This window comes from Vigna umbellata, chromosome 4 (genome assembly GCF_029865625.1).
Source record: "Vigna umbellata cultivar VRB3 chromosome 4, Vumbellata_1.0, whole genome shotgun sequence".
NCBI classification, from domain to species: Eukaryota; Viridiplantae; Streptophyta; class Magnoliopsida; order Fabales; family Fabaceae; genus Vigna; species Vigna umbellata.
Window position 1 is genome coordinate 43,781,710 of NC_142168.1, and position 21,213 is coordinate 43,802,922.

The following is a 21,213-nucleotide window of genomic DNA, read 5'->3' on the forward strand; positions in this document are numbered from 1 at the left end:
GTGGCAGCTGCACGCACCCCCCAAATGTTCAAAGCAGAAAAGAAAGGGTGGCGGCTGACGCTCCACACCCAGCCCTCTCATTTTTTTCATTTAATATAGCATGCCCTATTCACTTTGGACACGTCAGCTGCTGGATGCACCCCCATTTTTGCTTGCTGTCACCAGGCCGTGGATGTTGCTGATGGACGATGAGTCCGCTTGAATTTCTGGACCGTTTCTGTGTGGGCTTCCCTCATCTCCGTACAGCCCATTTTTCCCTGCACCGCTTGCTCTCCTTGCTGGACCGTGGACGTGCTTCTCTCCTCTGGACACAACGCTGCTGGGACGTGGCGCTGGAGTGTTGGACGCTCGTGCTATCCGCGAGAAGCCGCTGGACGCTCGTCCTGGAAGTGTGCGGACACGCTGGACGCTCGTCCTGGGCGTGTGCTGAAGCTGCTGGACGCTCGTCCTGGAGTGTTGGACGCTCGTGCTTCTGTTGGGTGCAGGCCGTGAGCCTCTTTTTCTTCCAGCACCATTTCTTAGCTTCTCCAACCAAGCCCATCTCCATGTGCACTCCCATTCTTCATCTCATTTTACCTCCAAGTGTCCCAAATTATTATCCAATAATTTCCCTATAATTAATAATGCAAATAATTAGCTCAAATAATTCAAATTAATTAAAATTTGAATTTCCGATCAAATTAAGCACAATTGGTGAAAACGGGAAAATATCGGACATTTAAGCACAATTCCCTGATTAATTCTAGCACAATAAACCAAGTGAAGTCAATAAAATATCGACTCATCAAACACCATTCGGCTGAACGCTATAACCGAACACTTCACTTAAATCGAATACTGCCTGGACGAACGTTAAGATCAAACTCAAGCTCGACACTAAAACATCAAACGTTATTAGACCGAATACTTTATGGCCGAACACTATTCGAACGAACACTAAGCTTAAGCACTATTTTCCAAGAACTATTTACGAACGGTCGTTTCCTGAAATAAGCATCATCCAGACCGATCACTATCTATTAACGATCGTTATGAGACGAAACACTCTAAGGCCGAACGCTAAGGTCGAAATCCATTTAACATAACAGTATTAAATCAACACCTGACCGAACGGTACTAAATCCATTCTGACCGTTCGGTACAAAATCAAATCCTGAGAATACTAATTTAATCCGAATACTACAATTTCGAACGTTCAATATCAAACTAAAGAATATCAATTTACAACCGAACGTTCCACATCTAAGTTTACGAATATAAATTTAAAATCGAACGCACACTAATACATCAAAACCGAACGTTCAAGATTCAATCTTATGAATATCAGATGAAGGCCGAACGCTACAATTACTAATACACGAAAGACCGATCGTTCGAACGCTCAAGATTGAAACCTAAGTGTACCAATTTAACAACGAACGCGCAAAGTCAATTATACACCCAGACGAACGCTCTAGATCACCATTGGAGACTACTGAATTAAAACCGAACACTACAATCACTAATACATCAAAACCGACCGTTAAGATCCAAACCTAAGAATTTCAAATGAATACCGAACGCTCATGATTCAAACCTAAGAATACTTCGCGAAGGCCGAACGCTCAGAATTGAAACCGCAGAATATCAATATAAGAACGAACATTCAAGATTGAAACCTAAAATACCAAATTGGGAACGAACGCTCATAATCATTAATCTACCAAGACCGAACGCTACAGATTGCTTTATGAGAATGCTAAACTAAGGACGAACGCCTAACATTACTAATTCACTGGATACTGTTTGGACGAACGTCTAGTATATTACTTACTTTGCCTAAGGACAAACGCGAACGCCCGTTACCTTAGAACACAAATTGGACGAACGTCTAATATATTACTTACTTTGCCTAAGGACGAACGCGAACGCCCGTTACTTTTGCCGACCACTAATTGGTCGAGCAATTTGGACGAACGCCCCATTTTTACTGACCAAAATTGAACGTACGCGCGTTCTGCAGAATTCTGCAGAATCGCACCATATTTTCCAAAAAACCCAGAAACCCCATTTTTCATCCCCTTCTTCCCAGATTTGCATCAAATACAGTATATTTCAACAATCAAACAAAAGATCTAACTCCCCTTACAATCAAACAAAAGATCTAGCTCCCCTTACAATCAAACAAAAGATCTAGCTCCCCTTACCTCTTGAAGACTTCCTTTGATCTAGAAATGCAGTGTCTTGATCTCCTTGCAACTCCAAAAGTTCTCCACTTCACCTCTCCCAGATTTGCAGCAAGCCTTACACTCCTCCAGATGTAGCACCGAACACCCCTCTTGAATCAATCTCCTCCAAGACTTGCAATCCAAGGCCTCCTTGCACTTCAGCAGCTCCCCACTTCACCCTCTCACAAATATGGCAGCAAGAATTCCACTCCTCCAGAATTTCAGAACCAGCACCCCTTGAATCCAATGGGTTCTTCTCTTAAAAGGAAAGAAGACTCTACACTCCACTGTTGGTGCTAGCTTGGACGATACTCAGCCGTTCCTTCCACTCCTCAGTGCCAAGCCCACTACGAAGGTAATGATGGTGTCTCCCTTGGTGGCTGAAGCACTTCCAGGTAGAGAGACACCACTCACATCTGCTGCTGAACAAAGCCAAAACAGTGGTACTTCCACTTTTGCTGAACGTGCAGCCACCCACATGAGGCCCACCCCCACCACATTTTCTTTTCTAAAATAAAAGAACGTGCGGTCCTTACAAGAATGGTTAACAATTAAATCTGTAGGGATTCTGAATCTTGACAATCACGAGCAAAAATAAATTTAGAATTGGATAAAATGAAAGAGCAGTAACAATCACTTGCAAATAAATTTGATTCGTTTAGTAGCAGGTTAATTTACTAAGCAATTAATTCATTTTTTAGATACTTTACTAGCATTGTTCCTTTATCCACTTGGCGTAGTGAGCGTTCGTCCTTGGTGTAGTGAGCGTTCGTCCTTGGTATTGTGAGCGTTCGTCCTTGGTGTAGTGAGCGTTCGTCTTTGGCGTATTGAGCGTTCGTCCTTGACGTAGTGAGCGTTCGTCCTTGGTGTAGTGAGCGTTCGTCCGTGGCGTAGTGAGCGTTCGTCCTTGGTGTAGTGAGCGTTCGTCCTTGGCGTAGCGAGCGTTCGTCCTTGGTGTAGTGAGCGTTCGACCTTGGTGTAGTGAGCGTTCGTCCTTGGTGTAGTGAGCGTTCGTCCTTGCTGTAGTGAGCGTTCGTTCTTGGTGTGGTGAGCGTTCGTCCTTGGTGTAGTGAGCGTTCGTCCTTGGCGTAGTGAGCGTTCGTCCTTCGTGTAGTGAGCGTTCGTCCTTGACGCAGTGAGCGTTCGTCCTTGGCGTAGTGAGCGTTCGTCCTTGGCGTAGTGAGCGTTCGTCCTTGGTATTGTGAGCGTTCGTCCTTGGCGTTGTGAGCGTTCGTCCTTATTATTTTGAGCGTTCGTCCTTGGTGTTGTGAGCGTTCGTCCTTGGTGTTGTGAGCGTTCGGCCTCGGTTTGTGAGCGTTCGGCCTGTGATGAGGATTGATTTCAGAACGTTCGTTCAGACAGCATCAGAGTTGGAAATAGCGTTCGGCAATAATGCATAAATCCGTGGGTGTATTTTGAAGTAATTATTGAGAATATGTATGACTTCGTGATTGAGCACGTTTATTCTATTGGTTTAGTTATACATATTATTGGGAATATGTATGACTTCGTGATTGAGAACGTTTATTCTGTTAGAGGTGGTACATACACTACGTTATTTACTTGTAACTTTGTCTGTCTTTTGAGCATTTTTGCTAGTCTCACGCGTGAGACTGAGATTCGAGTGTCACCTTCTTCTGCGCGAGGAGGTGAATGTCTCGCCCAATGACTTCGGCTCGTGTTGAGTATAGTGCATCATTACGCGTAGTATCGATGTTTTTACTCGTTAGTCCTTGAGGAGTCGGGGAGATAGGTCTGAAGTCGCGATGGATGACGGCTCGGGTCGCCTGTTATTGAGAGCAGGTTATGACGACGAATTACAAGTAAACGACATCAGTTTATGAAAGACTAGTCTGCAGTGTCATGTGAGTCGATTTATCATGGGAATCGTTATAGTATTTGTAGTGGGTTTATAGTGTGATAATTCTGGTTATTCATCTTGCATGTTGTGGCTGTGGTTTCTAACCGTGATGGTCGTACGGATACGAGAGAGATGGTAATGTAGATAAAGTTGGATTTGGAATACTTCTGCGAAAGAGACGGGGAGTAAAACTTGTTGGGTCTATAGGTAGTAACGAGCGTTCTTACTAGTGACGTTCGGTCTTGGTGTTATTTATTTTCAGGTAGCGAGCGTTATTAGATAACAGTTGATCTTGATGTTAGTGAATCTGAGGTAGCTAGCGTCCGATCTTAATTTGGTAACCTGAGGTTTAGTTGATTACGTTCGGTCAATACTGAGGTGTTCAGCAGAGTACTCTAGGCGTTTAACCCAGACTCAAGCGTTCCTTATTATAGTGTTTTGTCTAGTAGCGATGGTTCTTAGGGAATGATCTTTATTGGTGATGTTGCTCTGAGGTTGTAATCATTTATAGGGAGTGACCAGCTTTCATAGTCGTTGAAGTATCGATCGATTGATAAATAGTGATTAGTCGTGATGATACATGATTCAGGAAATGATCATTCATAGGTAGTGCTCGGGTCGGATGATGCCTGTCTCGGGTAAAGATCATTAATAGTTAGTGGTTGTACGTAGGGAACATCCGGTCTCGATGAGGTTACTCTCAGATAGAATTAAATTCAGTAAAGTGATCAATTAAGTGTTCGTCCGAATGGTACTTAATCTGTGGTGTGCGAGATTTGATCTTTGAGCAATCGTTCAAATAGTGTTTGAAATAATAGTAATTGTTTTAGTAGAGTACACTGTCTTAACGTGAAGTCTATGTACTTGATCTTAATTAGCGTTTGATCTTTTGGTATTCGACCTAACGATATTCGGTATAATAGCGTTTGATGCTCAGTTTCTAGCTTAAGTGATCAATCCTAATGTTCGTGTAAACAGTATCCGATGTAATATAAGTTCGTTGTTTTATCGTTTGATTCAGTAATGTTATGATATATGGGTATGTATTGAGGTTGAGGGTACTGTAGTAGGATGTCTTGATCTGTGGTTGATTGTGGACATATTGAGGAGACTAAGAATGAAATCACAAGTGGGGCACCTTCCGTTGATTTGCTCATCAACGTATCATCCGGATGAGAGTTTATTGTGTATTAGGTTGATTATTAGGTACTTTGGAATGAGTGTCCAACAGGAATTGTGGTACGTTGGTTTGAGGATGTCGGACTTAATTATTATATGATATTTGTATTGAAATAACTATGCATGTTTTATAAATGATGTGTTTTAGGTTAGCTCACCCTTACTTTGCTTGTTTGTGCATGTGAATGCGATGATCGTATAATGTGTGATGTTATACGGGAGCAGTTGAAGGATTGTCACGTAATCCTGTGCTAATGGAGGAAGAGATGGAAGATCGAATTAGAAGGATTCAAGGTTATCTTTGCTGTTGCGTTTGAGCTTAAGACTGATGTATAGATTTTAGTTTATGCTCGGGTTGTTATGTATTATTACAACATTTAAGTTTTTGAAAAATTTATTTGTTTTAGGGTGATTTTTTTTTTGGGTTGTTACATCGAGCACCGAGACCGAGCGTCCAAGGTATGATTTCTGGACAGATTCCTTACGATGCAATATATTCATGCATCACAGACTGCTGTCATATTACTGAGCGTCGGAGTGCCTTTGGCAGGTACAGACCGCCCGGCTTGGAGTAGGAGGACGACCACCTGGAGTGCATAGGGAGAAACCCTTCCCAGTGCGTCCAACCCTCGGCCAAGAGGTAACCGTCCGTCCGGTCTTGGCCCGGTCTTCTTCAGTTCGTGGGATTCAGCAGTGTCCGTCCGCCCGGTCTTCGACAAACTTATGTGTTTTAGCAGGATCCCTCCGGATCCGGTCGAAACAATAAACAATTATAGTTGACACTTAGGGTGTGTTCGTTTGAAGCGATTTAACTGTTCACACAGTTTTGCGAGCGAGGAATTAAGCTCGTTATGCGTTCGGTTGGACTGAAATGCACAGACGGATTTGCGATGAAATGCGAGATGGTTGCATTGTTCAGTCACCCGCGGTTGTGAAGAGATTTGCGCGGATTGTGAGCGAAATATTGTGTGTGCCCTCGGTTAAGAAACACACGAGATTGGTGGAAACGTGTAACCGGTTACTTGTTCGCGTAACAGGTTACGAGTTCGCGTAACCGGTTACGCGTTCGCGTAACAGGTTACGCGATTTCCTATTTTTTTTTTTTCAAGTTTTTTTTATAATTATTTTGATATTAATAAAATTAGGTATATTATATTTTTTGATTTTATAAATTATTCATAATTTTTTTTTCTTTATAAACATTTTTACAATTAAATATAACATTTATAAATAATATTTTATATTACTTTTATAACTAGGGGCATTTTGATAATCTTTAATTTCTATCAATTAAACTAATTTTTAAAATCTATCACATCAATCAAATTCTACACTAATTCTCACAAACTTTACTTCTAAATCCACTCTCAATTACTCACAAATCCACTCAAAAAAACAACAAAAAAATTACTTTCAAATCCACACAAATCCATTCAAATCATCTCTCGCAAATCACTCCAAACGAACAACCTTATAAATATATACAATTTATTTGTATTATTTATTATTATTGTAATGATTTAGGATTATTTGGGATAATCCGCAGGAATGGTAGCAGAAGGGTATTTAAAGTTGAAAGGAGAAAGATGAAATGGGATAGGGGACGAGTGCGACAATGAAAATTGGGAGTGAAATAGATAGAGAATAGAAGACAATAGAAGAGACTAGATGGGGAAATCGGGATCAACCCCTGTCACTGCCTCTGCAAAGGTTCACCCTTCCAACGATCCCGAACTGGACCCGGACTCTTACGCCCTCGAGAAGTTCAGACTCTACGAAACCAGAGCGGTAATTATCCATTCATTCGTCACGCAATAATCTTTTACACAACCGATTAAATTAACCTATTTTGAAATTGCAATCGCAATCGCAGAGGTTCTACCTGATCGGAAGTGATCGGAGCAAGAGGTTCTTCCGAGTGTTGAAAATCGATCGATCAGAGCCGTCGGATCTGAATATCAGCCAAGACCCCGTCCTGTATTCACCCCAGGAGATCAAGAGCTTGCTTCAGCGGATTGCTGAGGGTAACAGAGCCACTGGCGGCCTCACTTTCGTCGCTAAGGTTTTCGGAATTGCTGGTTAGTACCTCTCTCTCTCTTCTCTCTTTCTCTCTCATCATGTGTATATACATGTGTACTATATATATCTCAACCAATTTCTCTATCATTTCAAGGCTGCATCAAGTTTCTCGAGTCTTACTACTTGATTCTCGTTACTAAACGTAGACAGATTGGTGCTATATGTGGCCATGCAATCTATAGCATCAAGGAGAGCCAATTGATAACCATTCCACATGTTTCAATCCAATCTGATTTAGCTCACTCTAAGACTGAGCTCAGGTAGATAACCCTTCCAAAACGTTTACCACATCTAACAACATCAGTTTCTTACCATCACCACGTCTCACTGCAGGTACAAAAAGCTTTTGTCTAGTGTCGATTTGACCAAGGATTTTTTCTATAGTTACACTTACCCTATAATGCAAAGTTTGCAAAAGAACGTTTCTCCTAGCGAAGACGGAGGGATGTCGTATGATAATATATTTGTTTGGAATACATATTTGACACAAGCAATCAGGTCAAGATGCAATAACACTATTTGGACCATAGCTTTAGTTCATGGTCATTTTAGGCAGGTACGTTACTTCCTTTCTGCCGTCCGTCATTCATTATAGTTCGTTTCTTGTTAAATGAAAGCCTACTTGCTCTTCTTTGAAGCATGCATTTTCATTAAAGATCCATGGTAAATTTACAATTATTTATAGTATTCCTGCTGATAGAGCAAGATGAAAAATGTCTTAACTTCACTATTACTGGAACTCGGGATAGAATAACAAGTGGTTAGCTTCAATACTCACAAAAATATATAGAAACACCCCAAACTTAGAACTTTGGTTGTCTCCTCAAACAAGAAAAAAGAAAAAGAAAATAAATACATTTATGATTTTAGAAATATAAAAGATAATTTTTTAGAAGTATTGGCCCCAAATTTCTTCTATAGAAATTAATAATTATGGCTAATTACTCGTAGAAATAAACACCTTTTATAATTTGTTTTCCTCATTTGAAATGCATCAGGTGAGTGTTCCACTCAAGTCAGCATTAAAAATGCACAAAACAAATTTGCCCTTTATAGAGGTTGTCATAAAGGTTTTGGAGGCATGAAAGCTGAACCCCTTTGTATCTAGAAGGCAAAAGAAATAACAGGCTAGCACAAATTTGTGGGTTTCTAAAATCTAGAGGCCCTCAATAACTGGAGGCCTTATGCAAAGGGTCTTTTTGCACGGATTATTCTAGATGCATGCTCTTCATCTGTCATGAAAACATAATAAAAAATGTGTGGAAGGATCACTAAGGTCTTTCTTGACTTGTAATAAGGCCTTACTAACAAATAACATGGTTTTACACCACTTGGGGAAACAAGAGAGCATTTGTGTTCTTACTTCATAAACACACATAGATGCAGAAGCACACACACACACATATATTTCAAACTCCTAACTAGCTTTTATTTTCTTTGAAATTATTTTGAACAATTTTTATTATATATATATATATATATATATATATATATATATATATATATATATATGAACTAGGCAGGTTATTGCTTTAGATACCCAATATTTTCCTCTTTTTGGTGGGTGTGATAAACACTCTAAGGTGTGGAAAGCATTTGTTTTTCATTAGGCTCAAAGGTTCCAAAACAAAATCTTTCTGTTTGGTTCAATTGGGTAACAAAGGATAATGATACATGATAGGTTGGCCATTTTAGCTAAGTGATTATAATTCAAAAAATCAATGTCTTGATTCTTTCCTCGCACAAAATATGTGATCATGAAATTAAAGAGATTGAAGCAAAATAATTGTATGAAAAACAATGCAAAAAAACTGATAATTTTGAATATCAAATCACTATCTACTATCTCACTTGGTTAGACTGTAAGTGCTAAATTTATGAAATATCAAGTCACATCCATTAATCACAATGAAAGTTATGTCTCATATTAGCTTTGAGTAAATGTATCCACAATTCTAAAATTTCTCATGCTCATATAACATGCAACTTTTTATAATTTAGAAAAAGATTACGAACCTGTGCAACTCCATTACCTCTCTAGCCAGTTGCTAATTGGTCCTCAAATCCAATTGACCATGCAAAGTAAAACATTAGTACTGTATTTCTGGATCCTGTATTTTTTTTAACTTAATGCAATAATGATTGCCAAGTACTGGATAACAGTGAGGGCTGAAAACAGTATATTTTATTGATTGATGAGACAGGCATCTGGTTGGTGGTAATGGGAAGAAATGAGAATTGTCATAAAACTTGTTATCCAAAGATGTTTTGTTGCTTTAAAACTTTTAAACTAATCCACTGTAATATATTTTTAAGTAATAATGGTTTTCAAAATCATTTTGAAGTCATTTCTTATGAGTAGTTTTCAATGAGTAAGATGCATAGAAAGTAACGAAGAGGCCCTTGACTTTCGAGACTATGTTTGTCATTCAATTCATAACATGATTCTATCTTTAGATTCATTATGGTGTTGTCTTGTAAATCCATTTCGTATCCACTTTCATACAAATATAAGAGTGATTTTAATTTTAGACTCAAATATGAATTCCATTAAAGATAAAATAAAGTACTAATATTATAATATATGTTTCAAGAAGAGCAAATCAAAAAGGAAACGGAAATCATCAATAATGCAGCAACTGTTCGGAAATTTTGTTCAGACTTCATTCAATCACGACTTTTGATTGAAATGATCTTCTATGGCTTATAAGAGCTATTTGAGTGTTTCATTTCAATAATTTGTTGCGTGTTGGAAATATAATCAGTCCACATGGTTGTGTAGTCTCTGCTTATTCAGATCTGGACTTAATACTTACAATTGTGCTTAAGGATCGGGTTTGAATGTATTCATTCTTGTCATGTAAGAATCTTGTGTCTCATCTCTGTCCTTGTTGAGGAACGGGTATACTCATATCCACGTTCATATCGACTCTTGTAGTATCTCAAATATTTACTAAAAAAAATTTTTACAAAAAAGAAGTCACATCAAGGGGGCCATGATATTGTCAAGGATTTAATGTTAGGGGGACACATTTTATTTTCTTCAATGTCCAATGTCAAGGAAGAAATGATAATTGCATAAATCTTAAAATAGATTACCAAATAACAATTGCATAAATGTGAAGTAATTGTAGAAAAGAGTAAAAAAAACACATAACTGAAATTTAAGGGAAATTACAACATCTATTTCTTTTGCAAATGTTAAGTGAACCATTGAGAAAGAGAATGAAAAATTGTGAAGCAAAATAAGGGTTCTTAAAATGAAACAAAACTAAGAACTAAAGAGAAAAGATATAAGTGTTTGAAGTTGCCTAATAAACTAAGAGTTTACACCATTGAAATTGAGACTTGAACATTTTCACTTCATAATTAAAAAACAAGTAAAAAACTATCAAATGTGTGCCCTAGAAATGATTTAATTTGATGAAATTGAGGTTTACATTTCCTAAAATGTAATACATCGTTTGATCAAAACCACACAAAGGAAAACAATTGTTACTTGAGGTTGTGATAGAGGGAAAATACCTTTTGAATCTAGTGAACTTAGTGGACATTGAACGAGTTGAACAATTGAGAGAGAAAATGAAAGATTGTGTAGCGAAAGAAGAGTTCTTCAAATGAAACAAAACAAAGGATCAAAGAGAACAATGAAAATAAGATTTTTAGGTTACCTAATAACGAAGTGTGGTTTAGTAATATAAAATGGGTATGGAGATTGGGACAAGACAAATATGCACATACCGTCAGGTTCAATACGAGGATTCCCTGTCAAAATTGGATAGATTTGAACAATATCTATGGGTGTGGTTTATTTGCGATCCTTATTTATCCTCCATCGCCTTTACCCACTTTTATTACGTTATTTTGTTGTTTTGTCAATTAGTTTAACTATTCACAACAATTGTTATTGTATAATTTGAATTGTGGTTCTAAAAAATTGCAGAGTCGTCTATCAATTTTTGGAAGAGACTTCAGTGTTTCCCTGATTTCTAGACGATCTAGACATTTTGCAGGGACACGGTAAGCTCTTATTTTTATATTTTATTCATGTTTTTCTTATTTCACAGTTGATTCAAATGTCATGAATCACTATGATAATTTAAATTAGATAAGTGTTCTCTGTGTTTTTGTGATTATATTTTAATTTCATCCTTAGAAGTGTTTTGTTAAATTTCTAGCTATATATGATTTTTTTTCAAATTATATATTAATATAATATTCTTCTTCTCTTTCTCTGTGATGATTAATGGTAGAACTATCTAGTACATTGTAAAATTTCCCAACTAGTCAACTTTTTTCTAAAGCAATTTTCTGTAAGGATTATTTTATAATTATAGAAATAAAGTACAAATCCTTTATAATAAGGAAAAATTGGATTATATATGTATTATTAGGGACATTTTTATTCCAATTTCATATCTTTGTTATTAGAGGATGTCAAAGCTCTTCTATTTATTTATTGTCCTGTTTTCGTTTTCTTAATACAAATAAAACACTTGTGTTGTCTCATAAACACGTTTCAACTAAATGTCTCTCTCTTTCCTATAGTTTAACAGTTTGAATGACTAGTCAACTGCAAAGCAACAGTGGTTGATTGGATGGATGATGGTTGCAGTTCCTTCCACAATGAGAAAATACTCATTAGAGACCATGCTAGACCATTTTATAAATTGCTTTTTTGGTATAATTTTAAACGAGGAAGAATATTCTAAATTTCTATTGTTTCAAGATGTACGGAACTATACTTTTTTATGGGGCGCCTAAGTCCTACATTAAGCAATATGAGATACTCCGTTCGTTTCCTTAATAGCTAGCTTTTGAGGGTGGATTTACCAAGTGCTTGGATGTATAAATTGGTATCAAAGTTGGTTGTCAATGTATTTGAAAGGGCTATCTGTGGAGGGTTTTGACTGGTTAAGGGTTCTAACAATGGAGAGTCGTGTGAATTATCACTAAGTGAAATGTGGTAGAGTAAAAGCTGGTTATGATTCTTTGCTCTAGTTTCTGACCATGTGTGTCCCTCTCCCATTTAACTGTTCTGCACTTTTAGTTTATTCTGAGATATCCGTGTTTGACTATGCCAACTCAGTCATGTCTCCGATGTTTGAATTCATGCATGCTTTATTTTTCTTCTCATTCCACATTGATGATACACATTATCCAATTGTTTTCTTTTCTCATGTCCTTTCCATTACCTAGATCTGATGATCATAACTCTGCTTTAAGGGAACATTTTTTACGTCTTTATTTGTCCCGTGTTTATGCTGATTAGGTATAGAAATGAAATGAATTCATTTCTCTAAAAAATGATCTCAACATCTTCCATGTGGGGTAAATGTGATTCGAAAATGATTAGGGAACTATTATTATTGTGTTCCTTATTCTCCTTTTTGTACACCTAGGTTTCATTCTTAGTTTTGAATTTGTTTTTTTGGTAGCCTGTTGTTTTCAACTTGTTCACCTAACTTCTCAGTGGTCTGCATTTGCAAAAGAGGTCTAGCTTTACACATTCTAAGTAAAGAATTTAACTTCGTGATCTGTCCTTATGCATTCAGTCTTAAATTAGTTAGGTAGATTTGGGAGCATTTTATTGTGATTCTTGCCTAATTCAGCTTATCATTCCTCTATTTTTCAAGTTCTCTTTTTTTGAGCTTGGTGAAATATGGTTTTTCAATTGTTTAAGCTGTGATGATAGTCGTATGTATGTTGTATATTTGACTAATTATAGGCTTTGCATCGTTTGGTGCAATTTGATGGAATGATTAGTACCATATTTCTCTTATGTAATGAGTTTTGTTGCCCTGGATTGTTTTTCCTAGACTTATCTATCATTATTTTTTTGCAAGGGAAACTTCTACTCTTCTAAATAATTTTCCCTAGAACTATGATTTTTTATCCTATTTTCATTTCTTGCAATTGTTTTATTACATAGGATTGTTTATATTAGATTTTACAGTGGTTCCTGAGCCAAAGTTTTGATTTTGTGGTTATTATAGTTAGAGCAGAGTTCATAGTACACAATTGGTTAAACATTTGTTGATGCTTGTTCTCTACAATTTTACGAGTTTGTGTTGGTTTGATTGGAATATATATGAATTAAACATGGAAATATTCTTTGATATCATGAGTTATATGTATTTTGAGCTGATGTTTGGTTTTACAATGTGTCTATGTGGCTATAACAGTAATGGTTAAACTAATTTTCTCTGTAATGAAAATTTTCTGCAGTTACTTGAAAAGGGGTGTTAATGATCGGGGGAGGGTTGCTAATGATGTTGAGACAGAGCAGATTGTCCTTGATGAAGAAGCTGGCTCTTGCAAGGGGAAAATGAGTTCAGTTGTGCAAATGCGTGGATCAATACCACTTTTTTGGTCACAAGAAGCATCAAGATTTAGCCCTAAGCCTGACATAATTTGTACGAAATAGTTGAGATTAATATTTATCTTGTTCATTGTTCAATTTCATGCTGTTATAAACTATAACGCAGGAAATTCTCTGTTTTTTTGTTCTTTTTTTCCTTTTTGACTTCCAGTGCAGAGGTATGATCCGACATACGAAGCAACTAAATTGCATTTTGAAGACCTTGCTAAGAGATATGGCAATCCAATTATTGTTCTGAATCTGATTAAGGTAATTCGTCAAATAAAAATAGTTAGTTAGTGCGGAAAAAGTTAGTAAATATCTACGTACTTGTTAATTGATTCTTTTTTTCTTTTAGCAAGGGACCTACATCTATTTGCATCGTGATTCTTGTAGTGAAAATTGATTTCTGTCCATGTTTCGTGCTTCTACCAAATGACTTCCCATTTGAAATTTGAATTTCAATCTAGCAAGTTCTTTTCATTCATCATATCAAATCATAAGTGCAAATTGCAAATGAATAAAGATGTAAAAGAAACGCCTAACACACTGCTAACAGTGCCAAGCATGCTAGAATTTTTTCCCTACTGTCTTTAGCTCTGAATCCTCTACCGAATATGGTTCTTTGTTACATGTGTTTGCATTAATGAATTGCGTCTTTTGTAAAATAGAAAATATTTTATAGTTTCTTGTAGCTCATTTAAAAGATGAAATGCAGACAGTTGAGAAAAGGCCTCGAGAAATGATGCTGAGACGTGAATTTGCAAGTGCTGTTGGTTATCTTAACCAAATTCTACCAGTAGAGAACCATCTTAGATTTATTCACTGGGACTTTCACAAATTTGCAAAAAGGTAAGCCTACTGTGCTTTATCTCTTAGTCTCACAGTGGTGGTCTTTTACTTTTCCTGCATTTCAAACATATATGTGACTATTCTATATTCTTTTGTGCCTTTTCAAAGCAAGTCGGCCAATGTTTTAGCAGTTTTAGGAGCTGTAGCAAGTGAAGCGCTTGATTTAACTGGTTTTTACTACAGTGGTAAACCCAGTATAATAAAGAGGGCCAACAAGAGTAATCGAACTAGCACAGGAAGGTATGATCTATCATTGAAATTGTTACTTGACATTCAATACAGTGTTTTTCTTGTTTTTTTACATATTTTTTTTCGAATTGTAACTCTTAACATGGAATTACATTTTTTACTATCCAGTATTATCTAACCAAGCCCTTTTGTTTTCCATAAAATAGCAAAGATAGGAAAAAAATGCAGGGTCCTGTTACCTTTTCCACCTCATACATCTGCTTTGAGGTTTGACCACCTGCTGCTCTATAGCCTTCACTGTTAATATATGCTCTTTCCAGAATTAAGAAACATAGAACTAGAAGTCTCCATGAAAATCATGAACTTTTTGAATAAATTCATATCCTTTCTTGTTTTGAATAAATTCATATCGGTTTTGGGAGTAGGCAACCTCTATTCCAAGAAAATATTTGAGTTTTCCTAGGTCTTTCATTTCAAATTGAGCTGCCAATTTATCTTTTAGTGCCAATTTTTCTATTTCATCATCTCCTACAATAATCATATCATTTACATTGACAAACAATAGAGTGAGTTTACTTGTAGAAGAGTGCTTTATGAATAAAGTGTGATCTCCTTGGCTTTGTTATAAAGTGTGATCTCCTTGGCTTTGTTAGTATCCCAAGGAAACCATTGCTTTTGTAAATCTTCTAAACCATGCTCTAGTGGATTGCTTAAGCCCATACAATGCTTTCTTCAGGAGGCATACCTTGCTTCTTTCATTTTTTACTTCAAAGCCCAGGAGGCTCCGGTGACCTTTTCTGAGACAATGACAGCGTGTGGGTCACACAAAAGAAAAAAGGAGCAGAACTTAAAACTCAGATCTACTCAAATATAGGCCAAACGGGTCGTCACCGACCCTAGGAACAGACTCAGGAGGCTTTGACGACTCTGTTTTGTGGCGGTGGCGGTAAGTGAGTTTCACCGGAGGTGGGTGCGTGGGCTATACGCGCCGACGACGGTGGCGGCGAGTGGCGGCTTCTCTCCTGGAGCAACGTCCGACGTTGTGGTCGTCGGTGTTGGGCGCATCTTTCTGCCCTATCAACGACCCCAACCGGCGACGGCGGTAGTCGGACAGCGGCAGCGGCGCGACTTGTGCAGCAGGATGGAGCTCCAAGATCAGAACTCTGACACCAAGTAGAAAATAGGACTGATTTTATTATTCTTAATCATTTAAATACATTTTCATATCTTTTATTTATAACAATCTAATTCTCCTAAAAAGAGAAATAGGAAAACTAAGGAAACAAAATAAAATAGAAGATTATACATCTATTTTCCCTAATTAGGAAGATTCTAAAGATGTCTTCTCTAATTACAATAGTAACTAAGAAAAAAAATTCAAACCAGAACCTTGCTCTAATACCCAATGATACGATCTTGTTTAGGAAAAAGTATGGGGAATAAAGAATGTGGAACAAGAGAGAAATGGGAATGCCATAGTCTAGCAGATTGATAAGTTAAGTGAAGATTCGCCACAAAAATCTTAGTCTTTGATAAGAATTAAAGTTCTAATATAAGAACGAACATAAACTTCTCTCAAAAAATACAAATGCATATAATATGACTCTAGTGTTTACATCAACTTTTAGTATCTCTATTACCTCGAAATCCTAAAATAACGCCCACAACACAAAAATAACAGAAAATGAGAATTACAGACGCAAACTTTCACTTTCACTTAGCGAGGCCCACTCGCCTAGCAAACACTGATTGGGTCGCCCAACAAATTTAACATTTTGTAAAATTAAAATAAAATTAAAACTTATTTAATTTCTTAAATTATTCTATAATTGTGTTCATGATCTTCATGTTCTTTATTTTCCTCCTTCATGGAATATTATAAGTTTCATGGAGACGTGTTATCTTTTACCTTGTCATAGATCCTTTGAATGACAAATGTTCTTCCTCAAGTTCTTCTCATATATGTTTAGGAGATAATACTTTATCATACCCTCTTTCTTGAAGAGAATTTATTCTCAAATTTGTACCACTTGAAGATTCCTTATCACGTGAAGTGTGGCCTAGGACCAAACAACAAACGGAACCGTAGAACTAACAGCTCAAACCTATTACTAAGAATATCAATCATTGGCTGGGTTTGTCTGTGTACTGGGCTGACAGCCCAACAGAATGCTACTGCAGTTTTATTTTATCATAATTGTAAAAGTGCAACATGTTGCTTTAGAGAATGGAAGTTCTATTTATGTTTTCAACTAATTCTTTATTTTGTTAGGGATGCTTCACTGAGAGATCTGAGAGCTAGTTCTGGTGATATTGTGAGGATTGGGAACAGTAATGAAATGATAAACTCTGTGGTTAACCGAGACAAAGAGACTGACACTAACCATCAGAATAAAAAAGATAATTTTAGTAGTGATGCACCACATTTTCAGAGTGGAGTTCTTCGTACCAACTGCATTGACTGCTTGGACCGTACAAATGTTGCCCAGTATGCATATGGTCTTCAAGCTTTAGGACGCCAGCTCCATGCAATGGGTTTGAGTGATGTGCCCAAAGTGGATCCTGATAGTAGTATCGCTGCAGCTCTAATGGATATGTATCAAAGCATGGGGGATGCTCTTGCTCAGCAGTATGGTGGTTCAGCAGCTCACAATACTGTATGACATATTTTATGAGATTCTCCTTCACAAATATCTAGTCTCCGTCTTCTTCTGCTGTTTGCTATAATACATGTGTGTATATTTTGGTGAATGACAGGTGTTTCCGGAGAGGCAGGGAAAGTGGAAAGCAACAACACAATCAAGAGAGTTTTTGAAGTCCATAAAACGATATTATAGCAATGCTTACACAGATGGTGAAAAGCAAGATGCAATAAACTTGTATTATTCCTCTGTCCCTTGGTTAATCTAGTGTTGAATAAATAATTAATATTTTAAATATTTAATATATTGTTCTTTTTCCAGATTTTTAGGTTACTTCCAACCACATGAAGGGAAACCTGCTCTGTGGGAGCTGGATTCAGATTATTATCTCCATGTATCTGGGGTTGGGGATGATCTAATTCCTGAGAAGTGGTGAGTCATCCTAGTTAAATTGGCTGATATTAAAATCCATTAGTGACATGCACATGCTTCTATGATATTTAGAATTGATTTTCTCATTTCTTTTGTATGTAAATACAGTTTCTATTGTTTATTTTCCCTATCAGTTCATATTTTCTTCCTGAATTTTTCAGTTCTGAACCGAATCCTAAGCCTTCTGAAAGTGGTGGAATAGTATTCACCCCAATACCCGCTTGCAGAGAAGACTTTTTACGGATAAAGTTGACATCGTTTGACAAGTTAATTGAGAAGACCTGTAGTACAATTAAAAATGTAAGACTATGCTCTGAACCTGATCAAAGACCAGGTGGGAGTTCTGGAAACAGTGGAGTGGCACCTGATGCAGCGTAATTTCTCTTATTCTGAGTTGCTGTTTAATGATTTTATTTCTTGTTTATTGTACTTTTTATAGACTGCTTCCCTTTTCTCGTGATTTTCTGACATGCATATGTAAATATTAGAAATTTTCTTGCCATTCCACTTAAAGACCAGTTCCTGTAGCTTTGGTTCTTATTATAAGACAAAAGTAGCTGATTTTGTCTCTCCCCGCTTCTTAGTACTTACTTGACCGGTTTTATCATTTCAAAAATAATTTGTTAGGACTGGAAATGTGGGCTTACATTTTGAAACTAGGCCCGGGATTTGGAGAGTGCAGGAGAGGAGAAACAAGGGTGTGAATAAAAATGCTGATGTGGCAAAGGGTGTAACAAAATTAGTTGAGGAGTGAGAAGTAGTGGGAATATAAAGGGGAGGAGAATGAGAAGAGAGGATACGAAAATATATTGTGGAATTCTGTTATGGCTTGAAGGTGCTAACTTGTCTAGAGGATGCGGCAGTAGAAATCACCATCCTACTGTATTTTCTGTTTCATTTTTGAAATAATCCATATATTCTCTCATTTTCCCTGTTTCTTCTTCTACTTTTTGGGTCTCTGACATAATTGGTCCGCATGCCATATTGTCCTGTGCTTTTTAGCTTCTGTCCCTTCAACTAATTTTCTATCAATGCTCAGGAATCTAATTGAGATAGTTTTGTTTGATTGGTTTATGAATGCCTATTAAATTTTGTGATTATGAATGAATAATTCACCGCATGTTCAGTTCAGATTCTAACTAACACAAGCAGCAAAAAGTTGGATTCCTTTCAATCAACTCCCTCTGATGTCAAACAACATCAAATAGAAGCAATCCATTAATCCGCTTGATAATTTTGGTAGATTATTTAGAAGACAATCTCTCTTGAAAGTAAGATTAGAATCACCATTTCTAGATGAATGTAATTTCTGTTTAAACTTAGTTGCCATTTAAGCCATTCCTTCCACCCTAACCATGTACATCATTTTGTATGGAAATAGTGGGTAGAATTTCTGACTAGTGTGAGATGCAAAAGCTATTCAGTGATCTAAGTAACTTGAGGTAATTTTGTCGAGACAATGATTGTTTGTTAATCCCCAGTGAGATACAGCTAAAAAGCCCGAATTGGCTTTTTGGCCAGAGAAAGTACGAAGAGGGTTCCTCTGCTGCAAAAGTAGCTTCTCATGAAACTGACGTTGAAGGATCTCATGCTAATGGATTTTGTGACTTGAATTGGCTTTCTTCTGGCAGTGATATGAATGAAGAGGATGTTTTCCAAAGGTATGTATCTTAAAAGTTCATTATCCTTGTGTGACTTCATTGCACCTTCCATTTTTCCTTTCATGATCAGTATCCCATTTGATTATTTTTCTGTTGGCTAACGTTTACACTGTAGGTCGCTATAAAACTCATTTGTATGTTTACATTGTGCGTTGTGATTTTTTTAGCTCTAGACAGAGCTGCCATGCTGATAATGGGGAACAGGCTTGGTGCATTTGAATTTGATCCGTTAAGTTGAGCTGGTGCTCTTAATATTTTAAGTGACCACGAATAATTCTAAACTTTTTTATTTTCTACAATTAAGAAGTAAGTCCATGCTACAGTTGGTTTAAATTATAATGAATGAAGGATTTCTTTTAAAAATTTATGAAGTGCTTGTCTAGGATTTACTGTATTTATAACTACCTGAAATCCCATTCTTCATTGGTTGGGAATCCAGTGTTGTCTCTTCCGGCATATTAACACTGTAGACAGTCCCACATTCTTTGTTCTCACTTGATGCCTTTAGCTTGTTCAGTTTACAGATGATGCTCTTTTTATACTTTTTAATCTGGTAGGTACCTTGCAATGACCTCAGCAAATGAGGCGAATGGGTGGTATGGAGGTAGTCTCCTCGGCGATCAAGATGAAAGCAGTGAGATATATAAACATTATGCCGAGCTATGTCAGGTATGTGCTTTAACCGTGAGAAATATAAACATGCCCACATAACTAGTACTTTGTATCTGGACTTATTTATGAAACACTTACCATTGCTTGCTTCAAAGAAAGCGCTGTCAGAGGTACAAATCTCTCCTTTAGTTTAAGTACATGCTGGGTTGATTGGCATGTTATATTTTTAATAAGAAATGACAAAGAAATAAATATGAAATGAAGCAGATAAAATAGCATCTTTATTAGGATGTGATATGCATGTTTGCTGCTTGCTGCCAAAATGTAGTTTTTACTGCCTTTATCCTTGGCATGCATGCAGGGACCTGCCTTGGAACTTTTCCAAAATGACTCTGAGAGGGAGCAACACTACGCAGATGCTTTAAGCACGAGTTCATATGAAATTGTTAATGATACTAGCGTTGCGACAGAAATGGAAGCAGCTCTAAAGGAGTATGACCAAGTTGGTGCGGACCTTGGGATCATTCCCAGATCTTGTAAATTCTTTGCCGATGATCCGAGTTGGCTTACAAGATGGTTAACTGGGGAAGAAAAACTACAAAGGATATGATGGGTTATTATTTTGACATGTATAATTTGAACATTTGTTTCTGTACTATTTTAACTCGTAGTTCCTTATACAAAAGACGTTGTCAGTTTTCTTATCATTTGGTCAGGCCTTATATATATATATAATTAATTTTTCTTTTTTAAATTTGAGCACATTTTTTCTCCATAGGATTGCCTTGGTTATTCCATACTCAAACTGAAGTTTAGTTCCGGTACTTTTACTATACTTAGGTTTTAGTTCTTATAATTTTATTCTAATTGTTTTAATCCTTATAATATATAGAGATGGGTTCTAATGAATTTGCTTTGAAGTGCTATTGTTTTGCTTTTTCAGACATTTTGGATATTTAGGGATGAATGAAACTATTAAGGATGAAATGTTCTATGTTGTTTTCCCTTATTTTAAAGTGGGATACAATGATACATGCATAGACTGAATTTTTCTTGTAACTGGATAGATAGGAAATAATCTAACTAAATAGGACAAAACAGCAGAACAGTAAGGAAAAAACAAAATAAATAGGAAGCA

General features: G+C 36.8%; 1 protein-coding gene across 1 annotated transcript; it reads left to right on the forward strand.

The window, feature by feature from the left end:
* Nucleotides 1-6,825: 6,825 nt before the first annotated feature.
* Nucleotides 6,826-20,829, forward strand: LOC148200307 (phosphatidylinositol-3-phosphatase SAC1-like). Its single transcript, XM_088113468.1, has 16 exons — nt 6,826-7,035; nt 7,121-7,325; nt 7,421-7,586; nt 7,660-7,882; nt 11,270-11,346; nt 13,555-13,742; nt 13,860-13,957; nt 14,406-14,539; nt 14,648-14,779; nt 17,001-17,385; nt 17,486-17,607; nt 17,692-17,802; nt 17,964-18,176; nt 19,284-19,463; nt 20,021-20,132; nt 20,437-20,829. The coding sequence occupies exons 1-16, from the start codon at nt 6,916-6,918 to the stop codon at nt 20,683-20,685; spliced, it is 2,715 nt and encodes a 904-aa protein (XP_087969594.1). The 5' UTR covers nt 6,826-6,915; the 3' UTR covers nt 20,686-20,829.
* The last annotated feature ends 384 nt before the right edge of the window (nt 20,830-21,213 follow it).

Coding starts and splice junctions, on each gene's coding strand:
- LOC148200307 (XM_088113468.1), top strand. CDS start 6,916: ATGGGGAAATCGGGATCAACCCCTGTCACTGCCTCTGCAAAGGTTCAC. Junction 7,587..7,659: donor CACTCTAAGACTGAGCTCAG/GTAGATAACCCT, acceptor GTCTCACTGCAG/GTACAAAAAGCTTTTGTCTA. Junction 17,803..17,963: donor GATCTAATTCCTGAGAAGTG/GTGAGTCATCCT, acceptor TGAATTTTTCAG/TTCTGAACCGAATCCTAAGC.